The following is a 20,704-nucleotide window of genomic DNA, read 5'->3' on the forward strand; positions in this document are numbered from 1 at the left end:
TCGCTACACTATAATCCATTGTCACATTATAGTCCATCGTCATATTATAGTACCTCTTCCGACAATCAGACCCCTCTCCAGAATGAAGAACACACTGGTGAGGAATTTAATGACTCTGTGGAACAATCTTGGGTTTCTGCATCTATTACTGCGAATTCCGACGAGGATTCTGGCTCAAACTTTCTGGACCCTGATTACGCATTTGAGGAAGAAAGCGAAATTCCATTCGAAACTATTGAACCCGGCATCAGGCCGTCAAGCGTTGTCCACGAGTTGCTGGAAGATAAACGATATCTAGTATTCTATTTGTGGAACGAAAGAAAGTTTGTGAGATTCTCAGCTGGTGACAATGAAACGCCAGATTTTCGGGCAACTGCAAATTGGCTGGCAGATCGAAACCAGATGTTCATGTGTTGCGTATCTGACATATGGCGGGTGATACCAATCAAAAATCTATATACAACCGCCAGACAAGACAAACTCATTCTTGTTGGACCAAAAATTTCCCGAACTGGAGCCGAGCCCCCCCTTATGGTCCATCTACGCAATGGTCTCTATCGTTTTATCGATCGAGCATATGATCGTGCTCTCATTGAGCCTACTCATAGTCATGGCAGACAAATGGCTTGACTTTCATCACAGGGACGACTAGAGCGCCAACTTCAGAAGCGTGAGAGAGGAAAACATGCTAGTTCGAATTAGCCATGTAAATTACTTTCGACCTTCACATACCTGTAATAGAGCTTGGATTGTAACTCCATTCCTCCGAGTCTCCTCAAGAAATTGGCGAACATAGACACGCGAATCAGGTAATGTCTGGATACTCGTCCTACTAGAATCTGCATAGGTGTTCCCTGGACGTAGGATCTCAATAGCAACATGGCCAATGCATTTAATATCATGTTGCTCGGATCCCCGATGGTGTTCGAGCAGAGAGGAACCTATATCAGCTTTTTAAATTAGACTCATCATCGGCCTAAAAGAGAAAATATGCCAACCAATCTTGACTCTTCCCTCCATAGAAATGAAGATATTACTGCAGTCAATCCTCGTGTGACATATCGAAAGGTCACGATGGATATACCAAAGACCGTGAAGAGACTTGTCAATTAGTAAACACTCCAAAACATTCCTCATACTTTCTCTTACCTCTTTGCAAATAAAAGCAACATCAGCTTCTTTCAATGCAACTCCGGAGTGTAGTTGCTCAAGTGAAATTTCCATCCTTTCATAAACGAGGTAGACCATTTTAGATTCGCAGAATGTCTCCAATAGATTGACAATATTTATATGGCTCGTAGAAAGAAGATGGCGGGTTTTATCGATGCCGCTAGATTTGTATTGCTTAATCGCGACGATATCGCTAGGACTGTCAATCCTGTGTGCAAGGCAAGTTTTTCCAGGTATGCTTTCAGCCATGAACTTTTGAAAGGTCAACCAGGGAGAAGAGTTTTTGCAAAATGGTGCCTGCGCTTTCTTAGGAGTGATATGCTCCTTGATAGGCAAGCCGAGCCACTGCTTGGGGCGTTTTTGAAGTCGAGAGACCTTATTGATAACAGTCTCCTCTGTCGAGATTTCGGTGTGATTGGTTCTCGATACATCGTTCACTCCTTGTTCATCTAGATCGATAGCCCGAGGAAAGATCGTACATCTCCGAGAGTTTGCCATTGTTGAATTCAGATAATCATAGAGAGGCTCACAACAATATTTATATATGAGTTTCTAATTTTAGCGGCATAGCGCGTAAGCATGTTGCCATTGGCTAATTTTAGTTATGTTGAACATTTTTTTAGATTGTAACAACTTGAAAATCCATTTGCTACCGATTGGCTATCTACTCAGCGCTTATGCGCTTCTAAAAATACCTCAGAAATGCAACGCTAAGATCGCAAAGGTGACAGGCATTATGATGAGCATTCCTCGCTTTCCTGAGATCTTGCTTCCCGCACTAATGCTGCCATATGAGCTCGTTGTGCTAGAAGGCTCTGGCATTGGGTTGGAATACAAAGCAGTTGTACTAGTTTCGGGAACATTCTGATTTGTTTGTTGAGGTCGAGCAGTATTTACTGACACGCTTCTCGCGGGCGTTCTGTCTGCTGGCGAAGTGCTTGCTCGCGAAGTATTTACTCGCGATGTGCTTGCTCGCGATGTGCTTGCTCGCGATGTGCTAACTGGGGCTATACTCGCTTGAGATGTACTTCCAAATTGTCGGTGGCTGCTGCGCCCTGATATAGCCGAGGACGATTGAGTAGGGTAAGGAAGGCAATGAGAACAAAAAATGGATATGGAAATTGGAGATTGAATGGGTAACGTTGTATGCGATACAAAAGGCGTGGTGCTCAACGACAGATCTAGAGAGGAAACCGGCGTAACTTTAATATCAGATAGGCCATGAGTAAAAAGAACCGACCAAACCAGAAAGGTGAGAGGTAGCTTCATGTTGCTGATGTCCTGGAGATAGACGAAACGTATCTCTCACTTATATAGACAGACTAGATACATAGCAAAAGCGCAAAAGCGCAAAGTAGACAAAGTATAAAAGAATAAAGAAGCTGCAAATTGTAATAGACGGATTTGCGAAAATGTACCACCATGCACTTCCCTCAAATGTGCCTATGGCATTGGTGTTGTCAGGATTCGGTCTCATCGTGGCCATTGGAACGTCCATCCAGTTCAGATCCTTCGGTGCAAGGGTTCCCTTGACGAAGATTGTCTCTTTCGCATGACAAAATGCAGATGTTGTTCCTGAAACATCACAGGATATCGAGGCGGTACTATAGATCATCAAAATATTGCCTTTTTAGGCCGATTCAGTAAGCTCACTTGTCATTCCTATCGATGTTGATAACTTCAACTGAAGTCGGTGCGCTGATGGCTATAATTCCTGTTCCAAGAATACCACATTCATTGGCAGGGATTGTGGTAGGACAGGTTACTGCATAGGTTGTAGCACTATTTTCCTTTTTTGGGGGCGTGTGTCAGCGAAGTCAATACATAACTAAGGCAAGGTAGACTCACTTGGCCTACAACACTGGCTTGCAGCTGGTGACCTTGGAAGCCCGGGAGCAGCAGGTTCACAGTCTCCATTTTGGTTATTTCCGGCAGAAGCATGGACATGCAGACAATCGTCGACATTGATATACATTTTCTATTCGGGCTCTATGCGTGGGCGAGACGCCGACGAGATGATCGGCTAGTGCAAGTGCCTATCACATGTGGGCGTATCCCAGACCCAAAATAGTAATGATCGACTGATGATAGTGGGTTATCCTGGGGACCTTTCCAAGAATAGTGCAAATAATGATTGGCTAATGAGATAGTCCGCCCAATGATTTCGTGAGTGCGTCACGCACTGTGGTCACAGCTGTCTCTCATTATATACGCAGCCTTACGCAGTGGTCACCATATCTCTCAAGCTCTTGAAAATCATGTCCAGGCCTGCAAACAGGAGACGAGCTGCTGAGCGACAGAACTGTCGCCAAAAGCTTGCTTCTCACATTGGTAAGACATGGGCACAATTATGACCCTTTCGGGACTGAGCTAACAAACAGAGATCCAGAGGACAAGCTAGGACTACGGATTCTCCCTTCAAATGTTCGCCTTCAACCAATTGACAGAGATGGATATCAATGGGTATGCGACAGCTCCAGCAACCATATTTTTGACAAGCCCCTCAGTGACTTGTCAACTAATACGTACATTGAGCTGGCTGAGAGGCTAGAAAATGGCAATATCCGCGCGATCTACAAAGAAAAATCTTCCAATTCCGGGCGCCAGACAACGGTCGAACATCTCCAAGACGAGCTTCGAGGGCTTATGGCAGTCAATCATACTCTACAGAAAGAACTACAGGAGTCAAAACAGCTGCAAGCAAGTCTACGTCTTCAAAACCACCGATTACGCAGCGCGAATAGTCAGTATGCACGTAAATGGGATATGATTACTAGAGTCCTTGGAAATAATTTTTCAAAATGAGAGCTAGCATAGGTACTGTAAATATTCGAGCATTATGATTAAAATACTGAGAAATCCCCTTTCTTCGTATCATCTAAACAAATTCCTAAAGCTTCAAGAAGTCTGCTTTCAGACGCAGTTAGATTTTCTGATACCCGCTGCAGGCTTTCTTGTATCATGAAGCCAGCATCTTGGACGTTATATGCTAATTCCAAGAAACTTGGCTCTCTGGTGCATCTATAAGAAGCCTTCGAGAGTGCTTCTCTCAACAGCCCGTAGACATCTTTAGAGTCGACAAAAAGCCCCATAAGGACTTTTTGTGCTTCTTGGTGCAGGGCTACTTCCTGGCGTAGGCGCCCTATCTCGTATTGGAGCTCTTCAAGGGAGGGTGGTCTTTCATTTTTTGAAATTTGAAGGAAAATTGGAAGGCGCTCAGAGTTCACGGTCTTCCCGCCATTTTGAAGAATGATATGGTCCAACCGAGTAATCTCGGTGTAATCAGAAGATTTTTGGTTTTTCATGGTAGAATAGTGATGCACGTATTAGAAGAGGGTAGACAGGGCGGTTATTATATTCCTGAAAATGCCAAGAAAGCGGCGGTTCGCTGACGATTGCCCCACTTATCACACTCGGAACGTTGGGGGTGTCAAGGGTACGGCAGCCGATAGTGAGGTAGGGGCCAAAAGTCGAATTTGGCAGGCAGAAAACGGGCGGTAGGATTAATATAGTAATCTCGACACCTAAGGTACGTAATTTTCTGCCAGAATCTATGGATAGGGAATTTTGACATTGCCAATTAGGTTTCGTAGAGAAGGTGACGTTGGTTTTATGGATCATATGACCATATAAAAAAAGCTCTCCAAGTGCCCATAATCTGTTTACGTGCCAGAATTTGACCAATTTCGATGATTTTAGGTGCTCAAAATGGCCTAGATATGCATTTGAAAGCTACTTTAACTAACCAGACTCTGTTGTTCCACCACGAGGGGCCATACTGCGCGTACGCCGCGGTGAGGTGGCCCCTGATAGTGCCGAGAGTGCTGCCACTGGAGTACACCTAGCTCTATCTTTCCTGACACCACCACGTCGCCGCGGGCGCCCACGTTGCCGGGCACCTGAAGCCTCTCTTCGCTGCGTTATGTCCTCCTGCGGTATCTCCTTCGATGTCTCCTGCTGGTGTGCTTTCTCTAGCTGAACAATTTTCTCACTAGCAATTCTAAGTCTCTCAGCGAGGATCTCCTCCTGTGACGCGGTACGCGACTGGAAGCTTAGCCCTGGGGTCTCTGGATTGCTCCAGTTACTGACCAAGCTTGCCTCACGGAGAGGCTCTGACTCGGACTCAGGCTTGATGACCACGTCCTTATCTATCTCTTCTTCACGTATGATGATAAGGTAGATCTGGCGTGCTTGGCTACCGAAAGTAAACTGCGAAGCGAGCTCTGCCGCGCACCGTGCATGGTTTTCAGTAGCGGATAACCACTGTGGTTCCTTCTTTGGTTTTTGGCCCTTTAGCCCAGTCGCGAGCTGGTATCGGTCGATGTGTGGTATCGGATTATAGGCTCCAAGCTCCGGACTAAGCGCAGGAAGAAGGTCTCTTGTAATAAAGTCTTGGAAGTTAAAGACACGGTGGGGAGAGATCCACTGGGAGACGTCAGCTACAGTGTAGCGTCTATTAGCAAGCGCGCCTTGAAAGAATCAAGTAATAGAGTCATACTTACTGAGTTCGTCCATCGTCCAAGTTTTTCGATCTGATGATGGCTTTCGCCAGAGACAGAAGTGGATAATTGTCGGAATTCTCTGCTGCTGTGGTGCTAGCATCTGCGCTGGTCTGCTCTTCTGCATATGGAGCTTGCGATGCCTCCCTGCTACCCTACCCGTTATTCGCTGGCTGACTAGGCTGTATGGCTCAGGAAGGAGGTGTTCGTTTGGTATGAGCTGACCAGGTCGTCTCGGTGGTGCTCCTGAGTAGACGGAAGACGAGGAGGATGGTGAGTCATCGTATGTGTCTGTTAAATCAACGAGATCGGGTGTGTCGCTTGGGTAATAGTGAGAGGCCATGCTTTGTAGATGTAGTAGCCTAGGAGATGCAGAGGGCGCAGAGTAGGTGCAGAAAGCCTAGGACGCCCTCTACACCCTGTCTCCCACTAAAGTTGAAAAAACTAATGATTGATAGTCATTAAGGTCCTACCAAATATAGGTATTGATCTCCATTGATCCCCATTAATCTCCACCACGGTGCGGGCCCGCAGCCCGCACCCTTAATCCTGCGCCCAGTTAGGGGGCATAGTTGGCTTCTCGCATAGTGAGAGGACGGGAAAGAGGCCCCCTTCGGTATGATCGACAGCGAGCTCCCGTAACCGAAGGTAGGTATTGACATATGGGTGGGTGCCATGGTCTCTCGCTGGTGGTTTTTCAGGGTCAAAGCCCATGCCCAGTAGCTGAGTACGGCACCAGTGTATAGTCTCTGTAGGTAGATATACGTCAGTATCCCAACTCCCCACGTCAGTCTTGATAGCATCAAGCTTTGTAGGGTCAATATGATGCCTATAATCCTTAATATCCTCCTCGTCACGCCCTGGGTAATAGTAGTTCAACCATGGCTTGCCTGGAACGCTATAGGGGCGACCCTTCTGCTTCCTGATCCGATGGGAGTTCCATGTGAGCACGAACTCCGCACATGTATCCTTAATTGAAGGCATGTAAACAGCAAGAAGTGCAACTTTGTCGATCTTAGACGCCTCGTAGTAGCCTCGCTCTTGAAGCCAACTAAAAAGCTCACGCCATACGAAGTTCGTAGAGCTTGTAAGCTGTCCCCACCAGGACTCGATGCGCTGGTTTTGGGTGCTGCGACCGTACCAAAAGCAGTCGGTAAACTGTAGTTCTGGGTGGCCATCAACAGCTTCAGCGCCAGCTTTTCTTAATGCATAGTGGGCGTCTGCGATCAGCATGGTCTCTGTACCATAGTCAGAGCGGATCGCGCGCGGTTGGAAACCAGTGGTCGATATTGTATTCAGATACTGGTGGAGGACACTGAATCCGGTCCGCGTGCTGATGCCCACGTAAAACCAGGTAACATAGCGCGAATACCCATCAACCGCAGCATATATCTCGATCCCGAAGAGCTCTAACTTCATATAGCCATCAATATGCCATACAAAATTCGGCCCAGGGCATCGGTATGCACCGCGAGACCGCTGTAGACCGGTCGAGCGACGTAGGAGGGCGTCAGGCCGTAGAGAGCACCATACATCGAAGATTCGGTCTCGGGCGAAGACATGACCATGACGGCGTAGATGGGCCCAGAGGTGACCTTTTCCATATCCTTCAACAAGGCCAATGGCCTGTTGGTCCACTAATATCTCGAGTATCTCGTCCTCCTGCTGCTCCTGATCATCCTGGTCGTCAATGCGAAGACGTATACCAAGTAGGCTACGAATTCGCCTGAGTGTGTCGGTAGAGATAGGTGTTTCATCGAGCGAAAGTACCTGAAGAATCTCTTTCGAAGAGAGATTACCCTCACAGATAAGGGTCTCAACACGCATTTGTAAGGCTCTGTTATTGGTGATACCATTTGGTGCTCGCTGTTGGATGCCCCAGGCCCGCGTGCGACGTTTGAATGTCCTCGGTGACATTTTGAGACCGTAGTATTCGTGTAAAATGTCTAAAATATTGCTTATAGGTATCTTCTGTGCCAGAAGCATGGTAATTTGGTCTTTGTATGGCTCCACGTCGAGCCGTGGGCGACCAAATGGCATATCAGGTCTCTATAGGTGGTCAGCGTAGTCAAAAAAAAGAGTATTCAGGTCATTTGGGGCATACAAAATGGAGCAAAATTGGTCAAAAATTAGTAAAGAAACCAGAATTCAGTCCCATGGAGATTTATTTTGATGTATTTTGAAATCCAGGTTTGGATCCAAGCCGAATAGACTTAGTATGACTAAAAACCCCCTACCATATGACCCACAAACCAGCGGTATCTCTCTTCCGAAACCTGGTTGGTGGATGCTGGCTTGAGCGGTCAGGCCGGCGGGGTCTAGGGCGGTGAGCCGAATGATTGGTCCTCGACTTTTGACCCCTACCTCACTGTCGGCTGCCGTAGTCAAGGGTAGACCTGGGCATGGGCCGGCCCATGGACAAAAACCTCGTGGGTCGGCCCATTTGGGCTGGCCCACGAATGGGTCAGTCGGCCCACGATTTGGCCCATTTGGCCCATTTGGCCCCCAAATCTGCATAATAAATAAATAAATATCCAGAATTATTAGCGTAATTTATAGCTGTCTTAAATCTTATACCGAATTACAGAATAGATTACGCACAGCGTAATCTCTTCTAACTTGAATATATATATATATCGAAGTGTTCACGATCAATTAATTCAAATTGTCCTTCAGCTCTTGATGTTTATTTTCTGAAATCTCGACGCAGGTCATTTTTGCTTGGATTTTTAAAGTATCGTATAATAAAATATAACTTTATGTATGTTTAAAGGCTTTCTTGTTTACGAATTAGATGTAGGGATGGAATAAATCTTTTATATAGTGAACGTGGAAGGGTGAAAAAAAAAGTTATCGATGAGATAAAAACTGCGGGGGATGCCGTAGCACGAATTTCGAAGGCGAATGGGCCGGCCCATGGGCCGGCCCATGGGACTAACTAATAAAAGATATTCAGATGTGGGACTTAGTGACTAAATAGCCAATTATCGCGAACATAGGAGACGCGTTATCCCGGGATATCTGCGTCTGGCATGATAGCCCAGGCTATCTACGGACTCTGTATTCTAGCTTAAATATAGGCCAACCTATCTCCTCTTTATAGTCAACGATGATTTCTCTCTAACGTTGGGATTATTGAGCTTTCTTACCAAACTATCATGTCTCAACTATCGGATATCTACTCAGTACCCTTTTCAGAGAGTGGGGAATTTGATGATTCATCCTATCTTTTAACGGATAGCGTCGCGCCCGAGCACTCCGCAAGCCAAACGCAGCTTCCTCCCCCTCTCTCTGTTCCCACCTCTCTCAGACGCTCCACAGATCCAGCACAAACCTACGTTCTGTGCGAAGATATGAATAAAGAGGATTTCGTGGATTGGTGGATTCAGACCCAGAGTGGGCACTCTGAGCACCAATCTACTTTCTGGGATCGAAAGGGCCAGCGAGCAGATATATGGGCAGACTTCGAACAGGTTGCCCATTTTATTACTGGACAACCTAAGGTGATGTGCAAGAACTGCGGAGCAATTTTGAACCATCCGAACTCTCTAGTTCATACCAAAGCAGGGACGGCAGGGAAGCAAGGAACAACTGCTCTACGAAGACACCTAGAACGGGCAATATGTAAAACAAAGGGTCAATCAAGCATCCGGCGGCTACTACAGAAGCAGGCAAGTCTCTCATTTATTTATTCCTAGATCAAAGCTAATTTTGCTACTTAATAGGCAAAAATCGCACCAGAGCCGTTCAGCGAGTCCCGTTGGGAACACCAATTAGTTTCTACAATTACTACCTTACGGCTTCCCTTTACGACTGTTGAACATCCCGAGTTCCTTAAGCTTCTACAACTAGCTCAGAAATCGCCAACAGCTATAAGCCTTCCCTCTCGAAGAACCTTACAGCGTCGAATTCAAACAAAAGCACAAGATCAGCAGAAAGAAATACTTCAGAAGCTTCCACCAAAGGCAAAGCTCTCAATAAGCTTAGATTGTTGGACGTCCCCTTTCCAACAGGCCTTTATGGCAGTGTCTGGTTACTTTATTGACGCTGATTGGGAATATCGGGAGGTTTTACTAGGATTTGAGCCTCTGTCTGGTGTTCATACTGGGGCTTATCTAAGCACAGTTGTTCTAGACCTGCTTGAAAAGCATAGGATCAAAGAGCGAGTGTTAGCTGTCACAACTGATAATGCGTCTAACAATTCGACTCTTATTTCATCTCTGCAAGACTCTCTTCAGTCTCAGGGCCTTCGTTCTGATACTCTTATTATCCGAGTACCATGCCTCGCCCATGTGATTCAGTTGAGCCTAAAGCAGCTCCTTGGTCAAATGAAAGCCAACCCAGTGAATGAGAATGTCGATACGGTCTGGACTGAAGAGCATACGAAAATAGCTCGCCAAACAGCAAGAGAGTATAGTATGGCGAATACACTTAAGAAGGTTTGATCTTAAACTATTCTTTCTACCTATCAAACATATACTAATTATACAATTGCTTAGATCCGAAACCTCGCTATCTTCATCAATGCAAGCCCTCAGCGCCGTGAATCCTTCCAAAACCTCCAGTCTAATACACCTCGATTATTCCCAATCCAGGATGTCAGGACGCGCTGGAATTCGACCTTCTTAATGCTCCGCCGGGCTAAGAAGCTACAACCTGTGTTTGATACGTTCTGCTCCGAATTTCATCATTCTCATCTTCAGGTCACATCAAATGAGTGGCGGCGGGTTGATTACCTGATCTGTATCACCCAGCCTTTCTACAGATTCACAACTGCTCTCTCAAAAACAAAAGACATAACGATTCATACTGTTTTCAGTATTTACAATCGTCTCTTTAATCATCTTGAGAGCCGGATCCGCCAGCTACAACGGAAGAAGATCGGATGGAAAAGACAAATGCTTGATGCTCTGAGAGCAGCCGAAAGTAAGCTCAGGGATTATTATATGATGACTGACCTTGAAGGTCTTAGTGATATATACTCAACTGGGACTATTTTGGCGCCGCAGTATAAGCTTGAATTCTTCCAGACCTCAGATTGGCGGGATGACGAGAAAGACTTTGCTGCCCAATACAGACAAGCTCTCGAAGCCCGAGTTAAGCACTACGAGGATAGTGTATATAGCTCTCTCTCACAGACTGGAGGTTTACAGACTGTGAAGCCTACGAGTGAGATTGATCTACTACTCGCTTGTGGTAGTCGGCCTACTGCCCCAGTCCCTGAGCTCACTCAGTATCTCGAGAGTAGTAAGTGGTCTTCTATTCTTAAACCAAACACTCTTTCTAATTTAAATACCTTAAACAGGCACGGTATCAATGCCTCCGCGCGAATTCTGGAGAGATCATGAACACAGATTTCCAGTGCTCGCAGCTCTCGCTCGAGATTTCCTTTCCGTCCCAGCCACAGGCGCAGGCGTAGAGCGTCTCTTTAACTCCGCGCGTGATATCTGCCACTATCGCCGTGGCTCACTACAATCGAGTACTATTCAGGATCTAATGCTTCTTATGTGTGGGATTCGATTTGATCTAGAAGAGGAGCAGCTTGCTTTCGTTCGGGAGTACGCAACTGAGACTGAGATAGAATTCCAACAAGAAGAGATGGATGAGCGTACGCAGGAGGGCATTCTGGAGATTAGTGATAATGAAGAAGGCCCTGCGCAATATGATTCGAAGAGGCGAAGGAGTGTTAATGAGCCTGCCGAAGAGCCTGAGGGGGAGTCTGAGCCTGAGGAGCCTGATTTGCCTGAGCAAAACACACAGCGTGTTTCAGGAAGAGTTCGAAAGCGTTCAAGGTTATTAGATGGCTATGAGATATAGTTGATTTCTACAGTAATATCAAAATGCCCTCTTTGAACTGAATATCGTATATAACTAAGAGCAATCAATCATTCTTGTTACCAAGGCATTACAGCCAAGAGCACGCGTAAAGTACATAAATTATGAAAGTCACATGTACACTAGTTTTCGCCCTAAAATGGGTCGAATGGGCCAAATGGGCCGGCCCATGAATGGGCAGAAAATCGATTTTTCGGCCCATGGGCCCAAATGGGTCAACCCATTTGGGCCGGCCCATGGGTTCTGCCCAGGTCTAGTCAAGGGAGCCGCTTGAGGCCGCGACAAGGGAACACTTGAGCGAATTGGGTAAAATCGGTCGAAGTCATCATCGGTACGAGTAGTGGGGAATTGGATAGCCTGTTATTTGTTAGTGAAAGTATGTAGGAAGTTGCATTCCGCTACACCCACTTGGTCAAGGTACGGAATATCACCATCTGTCCTATAAATCCACTGACGATCGGATTTATCTACAAGAACAACTATTGCCCTAAGCTCGAAAATATTGCATAGCTGTCGAATCTTGCGAAATACCGTCTTTCGACGGCGGTCAGGAGTTCGGATGTGTTGTGGCTCATTCATCTTGGTGCGTTCCTAGAATAAAGTGGACTTCAAAAGTGGACTTCAAAAGTGGACTTCAAAAGTGGACTTCAAAAGTGGACTTCTGGAGATGGGAAACCGCTCTTTATACTTACCTCTTGCTATAAATAGATCCGATCCTTTACGAGCGCGGATTGTAAGCGATACGCCAGCCTATTTTCCCTCAAAGATTTTCATATTAGGGCATGTGCGCCCCTCCCTGGCTCTATTGCCATCAGTCGATCATGATGGCGTTTCTTCAACCGCTTAATGTGTACATCATTATTCTGGGGGGATCTATGATTCTCATGATTCTTTTTCGGCTTTATCGATTTGCCATCAGAGCTCTGGGTTGGAGAATCCGGTTTATAGCGCTGAAATATTGTTTGTATCCACTCGTATTCCGCCAGAAATCACGAGTATGGGTTTTCCTTCAGCTTTTATATTTGGTTGGAACCATATTGAGCAATCTTCTGGCGACGCACGGTCTGAGAGACATCGGGAATCGTGCTGCGACCCTCGCTATTATCAACTTTATGCCGCTTATCATGAGCGATCGCCTAGCACTGGTCGCAGACCTGTTGGGTATATCTTTGCGCTCGTCTATTCAAGTCCATGGTACATTGGGTATCATGACATTTCTTCAAATTCTACTACATACAGGAATAGCGACTCATCAAGCAGGATAGCACCCACAGACAAGAAAACAACTTTATGGAACTGTGGTATGTTTCTTCCAGAGCTTCTGTAAAATTGATTTAATCTAACGGCACATAGGGAGCGTCGGGTATTGCGATATGTTTTCTGACTGGTTTTACTCGGAGGTGGTTAAGACGGATATTTTCCCAGCTTCATTTCATAACATCACTCCTGATTTTGATTGCGGTGTGGCGCCATACCAAGACCTTTCGCCTGACCCGAATTTATATGTTTGCTGGTACTCTTCTCCTGGGGCTCACGACTGGGTATCGCTTGATAATGTTCTTTTTCAGAAACACGGGAAACTCCAAGATAGGCACTCGTGCCACAGTTGTGGAAATTCCGGGATCTGATGCGGTCTCGCTCGTGATTCCGATTAATCGACAGTTTGCAATCAGACCAGGGTCATCTGTATATCTATGGATTCCCTGGGCAAGTTATTTATCACCCTTCCAGGTCCATCCTTTCCAAATAGCCTGGTGGGAAATTGATAATGTTGTGATATGTCGTATCGTAACGGAATCAATTCCTAACCCCACGGAATTACCAGCTTTGATTGGAAATCAATCTGGAGGTCGCCTGTGTATATAAACCCTCAAGTTTTCTGTCCAGAAGGAACACAAGCAATCTTCCTTTGAATTACAACAGATAATAATGGGCGTCTGACGACTATAAAATGTCTGATCAAGAAATCCACTACCTTCACCCGCAGGCTAGCTGGGTACTGCGGGAGCAACCTGTTGGTCTGGGTAGATGGACCATACGGCAGAGAGATAGAGCTTAGTGATTATGACCAGGCTCTATTGGTGGCGACAGGGATTGGTATTGCAGCTCAGCTGTCATACCTGAGATTACTTGTTGAAAAGAGTCTACCAGGGCAACGACGGCGAGACATCTTTGTTGCATGGGAGATAGACAAAAACTGTGAGACGCCCATCAGACAAATGGGTCTCTGAGCTAACGACTGCCTCTAGCCGACTTGGAATATGCCTACGAATGGATGAATGAGCTCCTATCCAAGGATGAAGGGATCTATGTGAGCATATCTCCTTGAACAATGCATAATATAATTAACTTAAACATTGATCAGAATCTGCGATTTGGAATCTATGTACCCTCGCAAAATGAGGACGTTGAAAACGCGGAGCCAATGAATTGGGGAAGCCGACACGGCAGGGTATTCAAGATTTTCGGTCGTATTAACGCTGAGAAAGTCATTCCGGAAATCTTTTGGGAATCAAAGGGAAAATCATTGATAACTGGTATGTTGTGGACTGCCACGGTTAGCTGAAATCATACTGATCCAATATAGTATCTGCGCAACAAGAGATTAGAGCTGGGATTTCCAATGTAGTTGCATCACGTATGACTAGAGTGGTCGACATAATTGAGCTTCCACTCCAGCCATCGACCCCCAGACGAGACGGAGACCCGGCAAGGCCAGTGAATATTTAATAAGATGGACCTTGAGATAGTTGAGGAGGCAATGAATGTTTGAATTATTTCTAGACTGAAGCTCTACATATTCAATTCTAGTACATTAAAATAGTATAGTAAAACTCTTGTCAATCAGAGGATATTTTTACGGACTAGTGCTAGGCATGGCGAATAGGAAGAAATGATATGTTGGTTGATGAAGTGATCGACCACCCTGCTGACCTGTTGAAATGGTCTCGGAGCTAGTGTACTGCGTGTTACGACACAGTTCTTCTAGTATGATCCAATCTACCATGCAACACAATGGGCAGCGTGGGCGAATGCTGAATAGCCATGTCCAAGAGTGGGGTACAGTGCCGCCCGTTATTGCCTTCCATATCTGGAAACAGAGTGTTGCTCTTTCAACCCCTAATCACGTGGTCTGAGAACCTGATGTGGAATCGCGTAAATTACGAGTTATGAATATACATTGTAATAGTACCTGGTCTTGTAACCGGCTGTATCGATACAAATTCCTGAAAGCATGGATGACTAGCAGGTTTTATGCAAATTAAGCAAACCAGCGACCGTTCGCAATCTGTCAACCTCCCTCCTCCACTCTCAGTTGCTTCACTGCTGAGGGTTTGACGCTGCCTTTAGTGTCCATCTCTAGTCAAGTTGGTAGGCAAGGCTTGACAGCTTTGTTTCGTGATTATCATTGCTTATCGCCATGTGGCGGCTTCCGGTGTTCAGTGGGTATCAGGCATACCTGGCTAACCCCTTACGTAGTACAGCTCTAGCTTACCCCTCCTCTGGACATATTCGCCATGACCAATAGCTCTTTTGGTGACAATGCAGATCAACCTCGTATAATCGACCCATCGGAAGCAAATTGGCAGGATGCCCCCACTCCTGGTTTACCTCTTTTTGTGGAGAGTTCAAATCCGCGGTGGACCACCGCTTTGCAGAGAGAGACAACTGCAGGCCCGAAGTCTGACGGTCGATCGCTCTTGCAGTTTCTTGTGTGAGCCTTTCTACCGTAGCATGAAGCGCCTCTATCGGGTCAGGGTTTTTCATGGTCTCATGAGTGTCCGCACCTCCCATCCGATCTTTTCCCAATCGGCTCTGTTATATGCTTTTCTTGCCTTGACGGTGTGTTACGCCGTGTTCGGAAGTTCCAACCCAAGTGCTTTGCTGGATGTTCGGAATCATAGACAAGGCTGGCGAGAAAGCTGATCGAGGGAAGATGGTCAACGGAGTTCAACATTATCAGTGTGATATGTAATCTAGATTCATGCCGTCTGCCTAGTGGCTAGGGTCATTTAGATCCCCTTGTGCTAACATCCATAAATGAAACCCATCAAAGTATTTACCATGAACAGTAACGCGGAGCCACCCCGTACAGAGTCTTCTCTATAGCGCTAAGTATCCTTTATCTTCCGCCCCTCCTGGGATGAAGATAGTCGCGCCTTCCACTCCTCCACCAACCCCGCATAATCCCTCGGCCGATGCGGAACAAACAAATCTTCCCACCACGACTCCTTCCTCGCAGTCTTCAAGCCCAAATCCCCAAGCAAGAGATCCAAATACGGCATGACCTCAAAGACAAAGTCGGCAGTCCGCACCCCATGGCCCGCCGGGGAGCGCAGCGCACAGAACTCTGTGTGTAGTGCTGTCTCGCTAACTATTGACTCCTTGTCTTGATGATGATGGTGAAGCTCAGAGCCGTGGTTAAGGTAGACTAGCGCCCACAGGGCTTGCACTTCGGCAACAAAGGATGTGTTGAACGTGGTTACGGTCCCTAGGAAGGCGATGCTATGGTCGTCCCATAGTCCTGGTGGGACAATGAAGCGCGCGAGACGGAAGGGGTGCAGAACGGTTTCATTTTGACTCTCCACATCCTTCGTGTGGTAGGTCCTGCTCTCTGGGCCGGTGTGGAGCATGGGCAGATGCGTATATATGTCTTTGCGAGCCTGCCAAACGAACTCCTGATCAATTGGGTCCGCAGCCCACGGGAAGCCCATCTCTTGTTCGGTTCCATCTGGCAAGAACCGAATGCCTGGAGATACTTTCCAGCCTGTGCACAGGATAAGTGCCCTCGTGTCCAGCCTGTCGCCGCCGTTGGACAGAACGACCTTATAAGGCTCCAGCCGCTCAACATCGGCAATATGCACCTTCACCAGACCCCGCCGGATCAATCTAAAGAAATCACCCGGGAAATTGATAATACTCACCGCGGTCCCCATCCAGATAGGCTTAAACCAGGGTCTTAGCTTCGCCGTCTCCTCATGATCGCTGTATCGATTGACCCGAACCATATCCCACTCCAGGCAGGCCCAGAACAGACGCACAATAATACAGCCGAGCCATGTCCCATGTAAGAAGTTGCGTATCGGGTGGCTCACCCAGACACAGGGGCTGAACCAGCCCAAGGCACGCACGAGAGGGAGGCTTTCGAGGAGGAGGTTGAATGGCGAGAAAACAGCGGCCGGGCTCACCCACGCGGGCCCAGTCCCAGAGGCTCTAATGACCCAGTTGACGCGGTGTCCCTTTGATGCGCAGGCGTAGACGGTGTCCCACGCGGATTTGCTTCCGCCGAGTACCGTTATTGGTGTGTGGTCGTCACGGGCGCCTTCATGTTGGTCGCCTGTGTTGTCATTGCTGGGTTTAGCGAAGATGGTGTCTTGGTAAAGGGCAAATTCTTTTGCGTGGAACAATGGCGCGCCGAAAGATTGCTGGCCAGAGAATGTAGGAATACGCGGCTGCGAGGTAAGGCCCGTAGCGAGTATCAGTTTCCGCGCCCGTATAGTATTGCTCTTCTCGTGTCCTGGTTCTGCTGTTGTTGTGCATTTAATGACCCACTCTTTTCCCCCTCCATCATCTCCCTCGCAGTATTCCACGCTGTCAACCTTGCAATTCAACTTAATTTTGTCGAGGATTCCGAAGTGGGCAGCGTACGCTTTCAGATATTCGTGCATCGCTCTACCTGACATATGCTCACCGGGTTTAACTAAACCGGGAACGTTGTCCCTCATAGGAAAGTCACCATATTCGTATGATCCCAGTAGGTTATTCGTTCTGAGTTCCGCATATAAGCGTTCCTCTGCCCAAACACCCCCCACTGATGCGGCGGAATCCAGAACCACCAGATTGACACTGAGATCGAGCGCGAGTGCTGATTTGGCGGCCGCGAGACCGTGCCAGCCTGTCGCGATCAATTTTTAATTGTGGTTAGCTGCAGAAGCTCCTGATGAACATATGGGGTAAAAGAGTCTAAGGATATGAGAGGGGCGAATTTACCAGCGCCAATTATGGCCAGGTCAGCTATTTGCGTTTCAATTATCATTACTGGACCTAATCGCTTGGTTTTCGCTCCACTTTAACAGTCCTTAAATTGGCATTTGTTGAAGTGAGTACTTTGGTAGGTGCATAGGTAGGCGTCAGTTTGTTATTACAGAAGAGAGGCAGGGTGTCAGCCATCTCCACCGTCCCTATATATAAGTAGTACTCTGCTTAAGGCGCCCAGTCAGCAGCCACCACGGTGGGGTCTCACCGTGCCAATGTCTGGCCTAACAGTGACAGCGGCATCGAATATGACGCTAGCAGAACACGGACCGGACGCCAAGGCAGTTAGTGTGGTACTTTTACTTAATGCAAGTATCTGTCAACATACATATATGTGTGTGCGATACACCGCACTTAGCGTGTATACGGGAATGCATGCATAAGCCTCCGAACCAATCAGATAATATATTTGATTGACTGATTCGCAATCTACGATGGCGGCTTATGGGACGCGGCTATTTTTGGACATGTAACGGTACATGAGTATACTTGCATCAATGTTACTATACAAACCTGGAACAAAACATTAATTACGGAAATATCTATATAAGGCTTAGTGTGTCATGTGATTAGGATTTGAAATCGTTAATCTATGTTTTCAATATGGAATGCAATACTGGTCGCTACTGTATCCCCGTATAGTTCTCCTTTCTGGATTAACAGCCTTATCCAGTCTGATCATGTTTCCTTTTCTTAGGTGACTCTTTCCTTGGGTGCCAGCAATGAGTATCCATAAGGTGAAATATAAGCAGCTCTTTGTCATCGAAGTCAAGTAAACAGGCCGGATGAGTACATTTAAAACTGTTCAATTCTGTCAAGTGGCCTTGAATATGCGAATGCCATGCTGGTGGGCTTATGATAAATTGAAACATTCTTCTCGAAGAAGAAAGATCCTTGTTTCCCAAACAAAAGGGACAAAAGCCTGCTTTGATGGGAGCGTTGCGAAAGATCAAAGGATCACAGCGAAGCAGTGTTGTCGGCTTTTCAAGATGTTGAGAGCAGTGAGTCTCCCACTCGCCAGCATCTGTGAACCAGATATCACATTCAAAGCACATTTCTGTGAACTGCAGCTTATTGTGACAGCTATAATAAGCTTTGTGGCATCTATAGAGGTGAAGCCATTGTCGGTGTGACATATAACTATGCTATTAGCTTAATATTGACATTCTCTTCTATAGAGACTTACTCTTTCATTAGGACTCCACAAATACATTTACCGTTCTTGGGCTTGAGAGAGTTGCGATATGCAACTGTTGTATCCTCTAAGCATAGATGCTCAAGTGCTTGCAGAGCCTCTCGACCATGGCAGTCCCGTAGTGAGCACTTTCTCGGGAGCAGCTCAGCAAGAATATCTCTGTAAGGCATGACCCGACGACGATAGTGAAAAAGGGACTTTTTCGCAATGTTGTTGTGACTAAGGCCTTCTTTGTTTTGTGACTTCTGAATGAGATCCACTGCATCTTTGTAAAGACGTTGGATTTTGCTGTAAACCGACTTCTGGGCCTTCTGTATATTGTGCCTAGCGTGGGACTCTGTGGTAGCTTGCAGGCATTCACTGAGAGAATACATCTCTGCGCTTAAGCTTTTCACATCCTCTCTGTTCTGGAATTCGATTTGTGCCTTTGCGGGGACATACTGGCAAAGGTCGAATCTGTGATGGATCCCCATTCCACGTCGATTTTGGATGTGTTCTTCACGAGTTGCGATCCCAAGGAAGTTGGCGGGTCCATCGACCTCACTCACTGGATGGGCGTATGACCTTCCAAATGTCTCTCGTTTTGTCTGGCCGCCAAATTTCATTCTCGCCGTCTCACTGTGATTCTTGTCTGCTTGCATGAGCGCCCATCTGCGACAGGCCCGGACCGTAATATTTCGAGTGTATCCGCTGCGATGTCCTAGTCCAACAAGACTTTTGCCAAATGCGTCGGTACCGCGAGATCTGCCAGTACTTTTCGTAATGCGCAATTCGGTATACTGGCGAAAGATTGGGATATCAAGGACTTCGTTTCTGAACTTGATCACCTCTAAAACCTTGTTCTGGGTAGTTCCTTTTGTATAAGCCTCAGCCGCGTCTAGAATTGCACTGACAGAGGAATAGTTCTCTAGCGCATTATCTGCAACTGCCATAGGCAAGAAAAATGTCAAGAGGTTCAGAAATAGCGACGTGTCCTCTCTGTAAGTTTCATAAAAGGCATGGATAGGGATTTCCCATCCTGTCTTTCTCCAATACCCCTTGATGAACTCTCTTTGGTATGTGAGAACAAGCATCGGCTGTTGATCCACCATTTCGATAGTAAGCGTAAAATTCTGACTGTATCAGTGGAAATAGCCCAACCAGTATAGCAGTCAGGACTAACCTTGTAACACGCTGCCAATGTGCGGGCCTCAAGTGTCTCATCCGAACATTTTTCATTAGCTTGCCGGGCTAGGCCACGGCGTGTAGTTGACTCATGGACCTCCCCAGTTCTTGCAGACGTAAAGCAATAAAGTAAAATTGCAGCACTGAGTTGAACTCTCGTTCGATCTGGAGGATCTCCACGGTATTCATGGGAATCCTGACACCAAAGCTGTGTCATGAGAATCATCAGGTCATTCGGAGAAAACCCATTTTTGTCCATTTCTGCCGTGGATAAAAATGGTCGTAGGGATCCGATGATATACTATCAAGCAATTAGATAAGTTCTTTTCTCTTCTTGTCTCTAAATTGTTGGGCTCAAACCTCTCCAAGTGTAGTGGAATGCTCTGGGGAGAATGAAAAGCCCCTCATCTTCTGCATTCCAGCCTGGAAGTCTCGGCGGAGACTTTGCAATGCTTCTACGGTAGGCTTTTCTTCGATGCGACCGCGCGTATTCACAGCATACCATTTTAAGAACCCCTTGCTGTTTTGAATGTTTGGCGGACTCTTGGAGCATGGGTGTAACTCAACGAATCTAATTTATTAGCTAGCAACAAGGCTTACGACGTAAATTGTTGTTCTCACTTGTCAAAGAAAGCCAAAGCTCGCTGATAGCCATTTTCTGTCCGCGGTAAGACATGGCGACGTATTTCCTTATTGTCGATGCCGTCTAAATCGATTAGAGTAAAATCTCGATCGAGTGTCATTATCAGGAAATCAAATCATCAAGGGGGAAAAGCGATGTGAATAAAGAGTTGGGTGACGAGGA

At 46.6% G+C, this 20,704-nt stretch overlaps 5 protein-coding genes across 5 annotated transcripts; all 5 read right to left on the minus strand.

Moving 5' to 3' along the window:
* Window positions 1-2,590: 2,590 nt before the first annotated feature.
* Window positions 2,591-3,135, minus strand: N7532_001430 (uncharacterized protein; the record flags this gene model as incomplete). The annotated part of the gene is made up of 3 exons (XM_056613924.1): window positions 2,591-2,774; window positions 2,824-2,960; window positions 3,019-3,135. Coding segments are annotated over 3 exons (438 nt in total), but the record flags the coding sequence as incomplete, so codon positions are not given.
* Window positions 3,136-4,911: 1,776 nt separating this feature from the next.
* On the minus strand, window positions 4,912-5,685 carry N7532_001431 (uncharacterized protein; the record flags this gene model as incomplete). The annotated part of the gene is made up of 2 exons (XM_056613925.1): window positions 4,912-5,548; window positions 5,669-5,685. 2 exons carry the CDS (start codon window positions 5,683-5,685, stop codon window positions 4,912-4,914), a joined length of 654 nt encoding a protein of 217 aa, XP_056478966.1.
* Window positions 5,686-6,212: 527 nt separating this feature from the next.
* On the minus strand, window positions 6,213-7,586 carry N7532_001432 (uncharacterized protein; the record flags this gene model as incomplete). The annotated part of the gene is made up of 1 exon (XM_056613926.1): window positions 6,213-7,586. The coding sequence occupies one exon, from the start codon at window positions 7,584-7,586 to the stop codon at window positions 6,213-6,215; it is 1,374 nt and encodes a 457-aa protein (XP_056478967.1).
* Window positions 7,587-15,616: 8,030 nt separating this feature from the next.
* N7532_001433 (monooxygenase) lies at window positions 15,617-17,541 on the minus strand (the record flags this gene model as incomplete). Its single annotated transcript, XM_056613927.1, has 2 exons — window positions 15,617-17,400; window positions 17,496-17,541. The coding sequence occupies 2 exons, from the start codon at window positions 17,539-17,541 to the stop codon at window positions 15,617-15,619; spliced, it is 1,830 nt and encodes a 609-aa protein (XP_056478968.1).
* Window positions 17,542-18,244: 703 nt separating this feature from the next.
* On the minus strand, window positions 18,245-20,642 carry N7532_001434 (uncharacterized protein; the record flags this gene model as incomplete). The annotated part of the gene is made up of 5 exons (XM_056613928.1): window positions 18,245-18,680; window positions 18,727-19,847; window positions 19,898-20,200; window positions 20,260-20,470; window positions 20,521-20,642. Coding segments are annotated over 5 exons (2,193 nt in total), but the record flags the coding sequence as incomplete, so codon positions are not given.
* Window positions 20,643-20,704: the final 62 nt, after the last annotated feature.

The sequence above is a fragment of the Penicillium argentinense genome (assembly GCF_028826775.1).
Source record: "Penicillium argentinense strain IBT 30761 chromosome Unknown utg000002l_segment0_segment0, whole genome shotgun sequence".
Lineage (NCBI taxonomy): Eukaryota > Fungi > Ascomycota > Eurotiomycetes > Eurotiales > Aspergillaceae > Penicillium > Penicillium argentinense.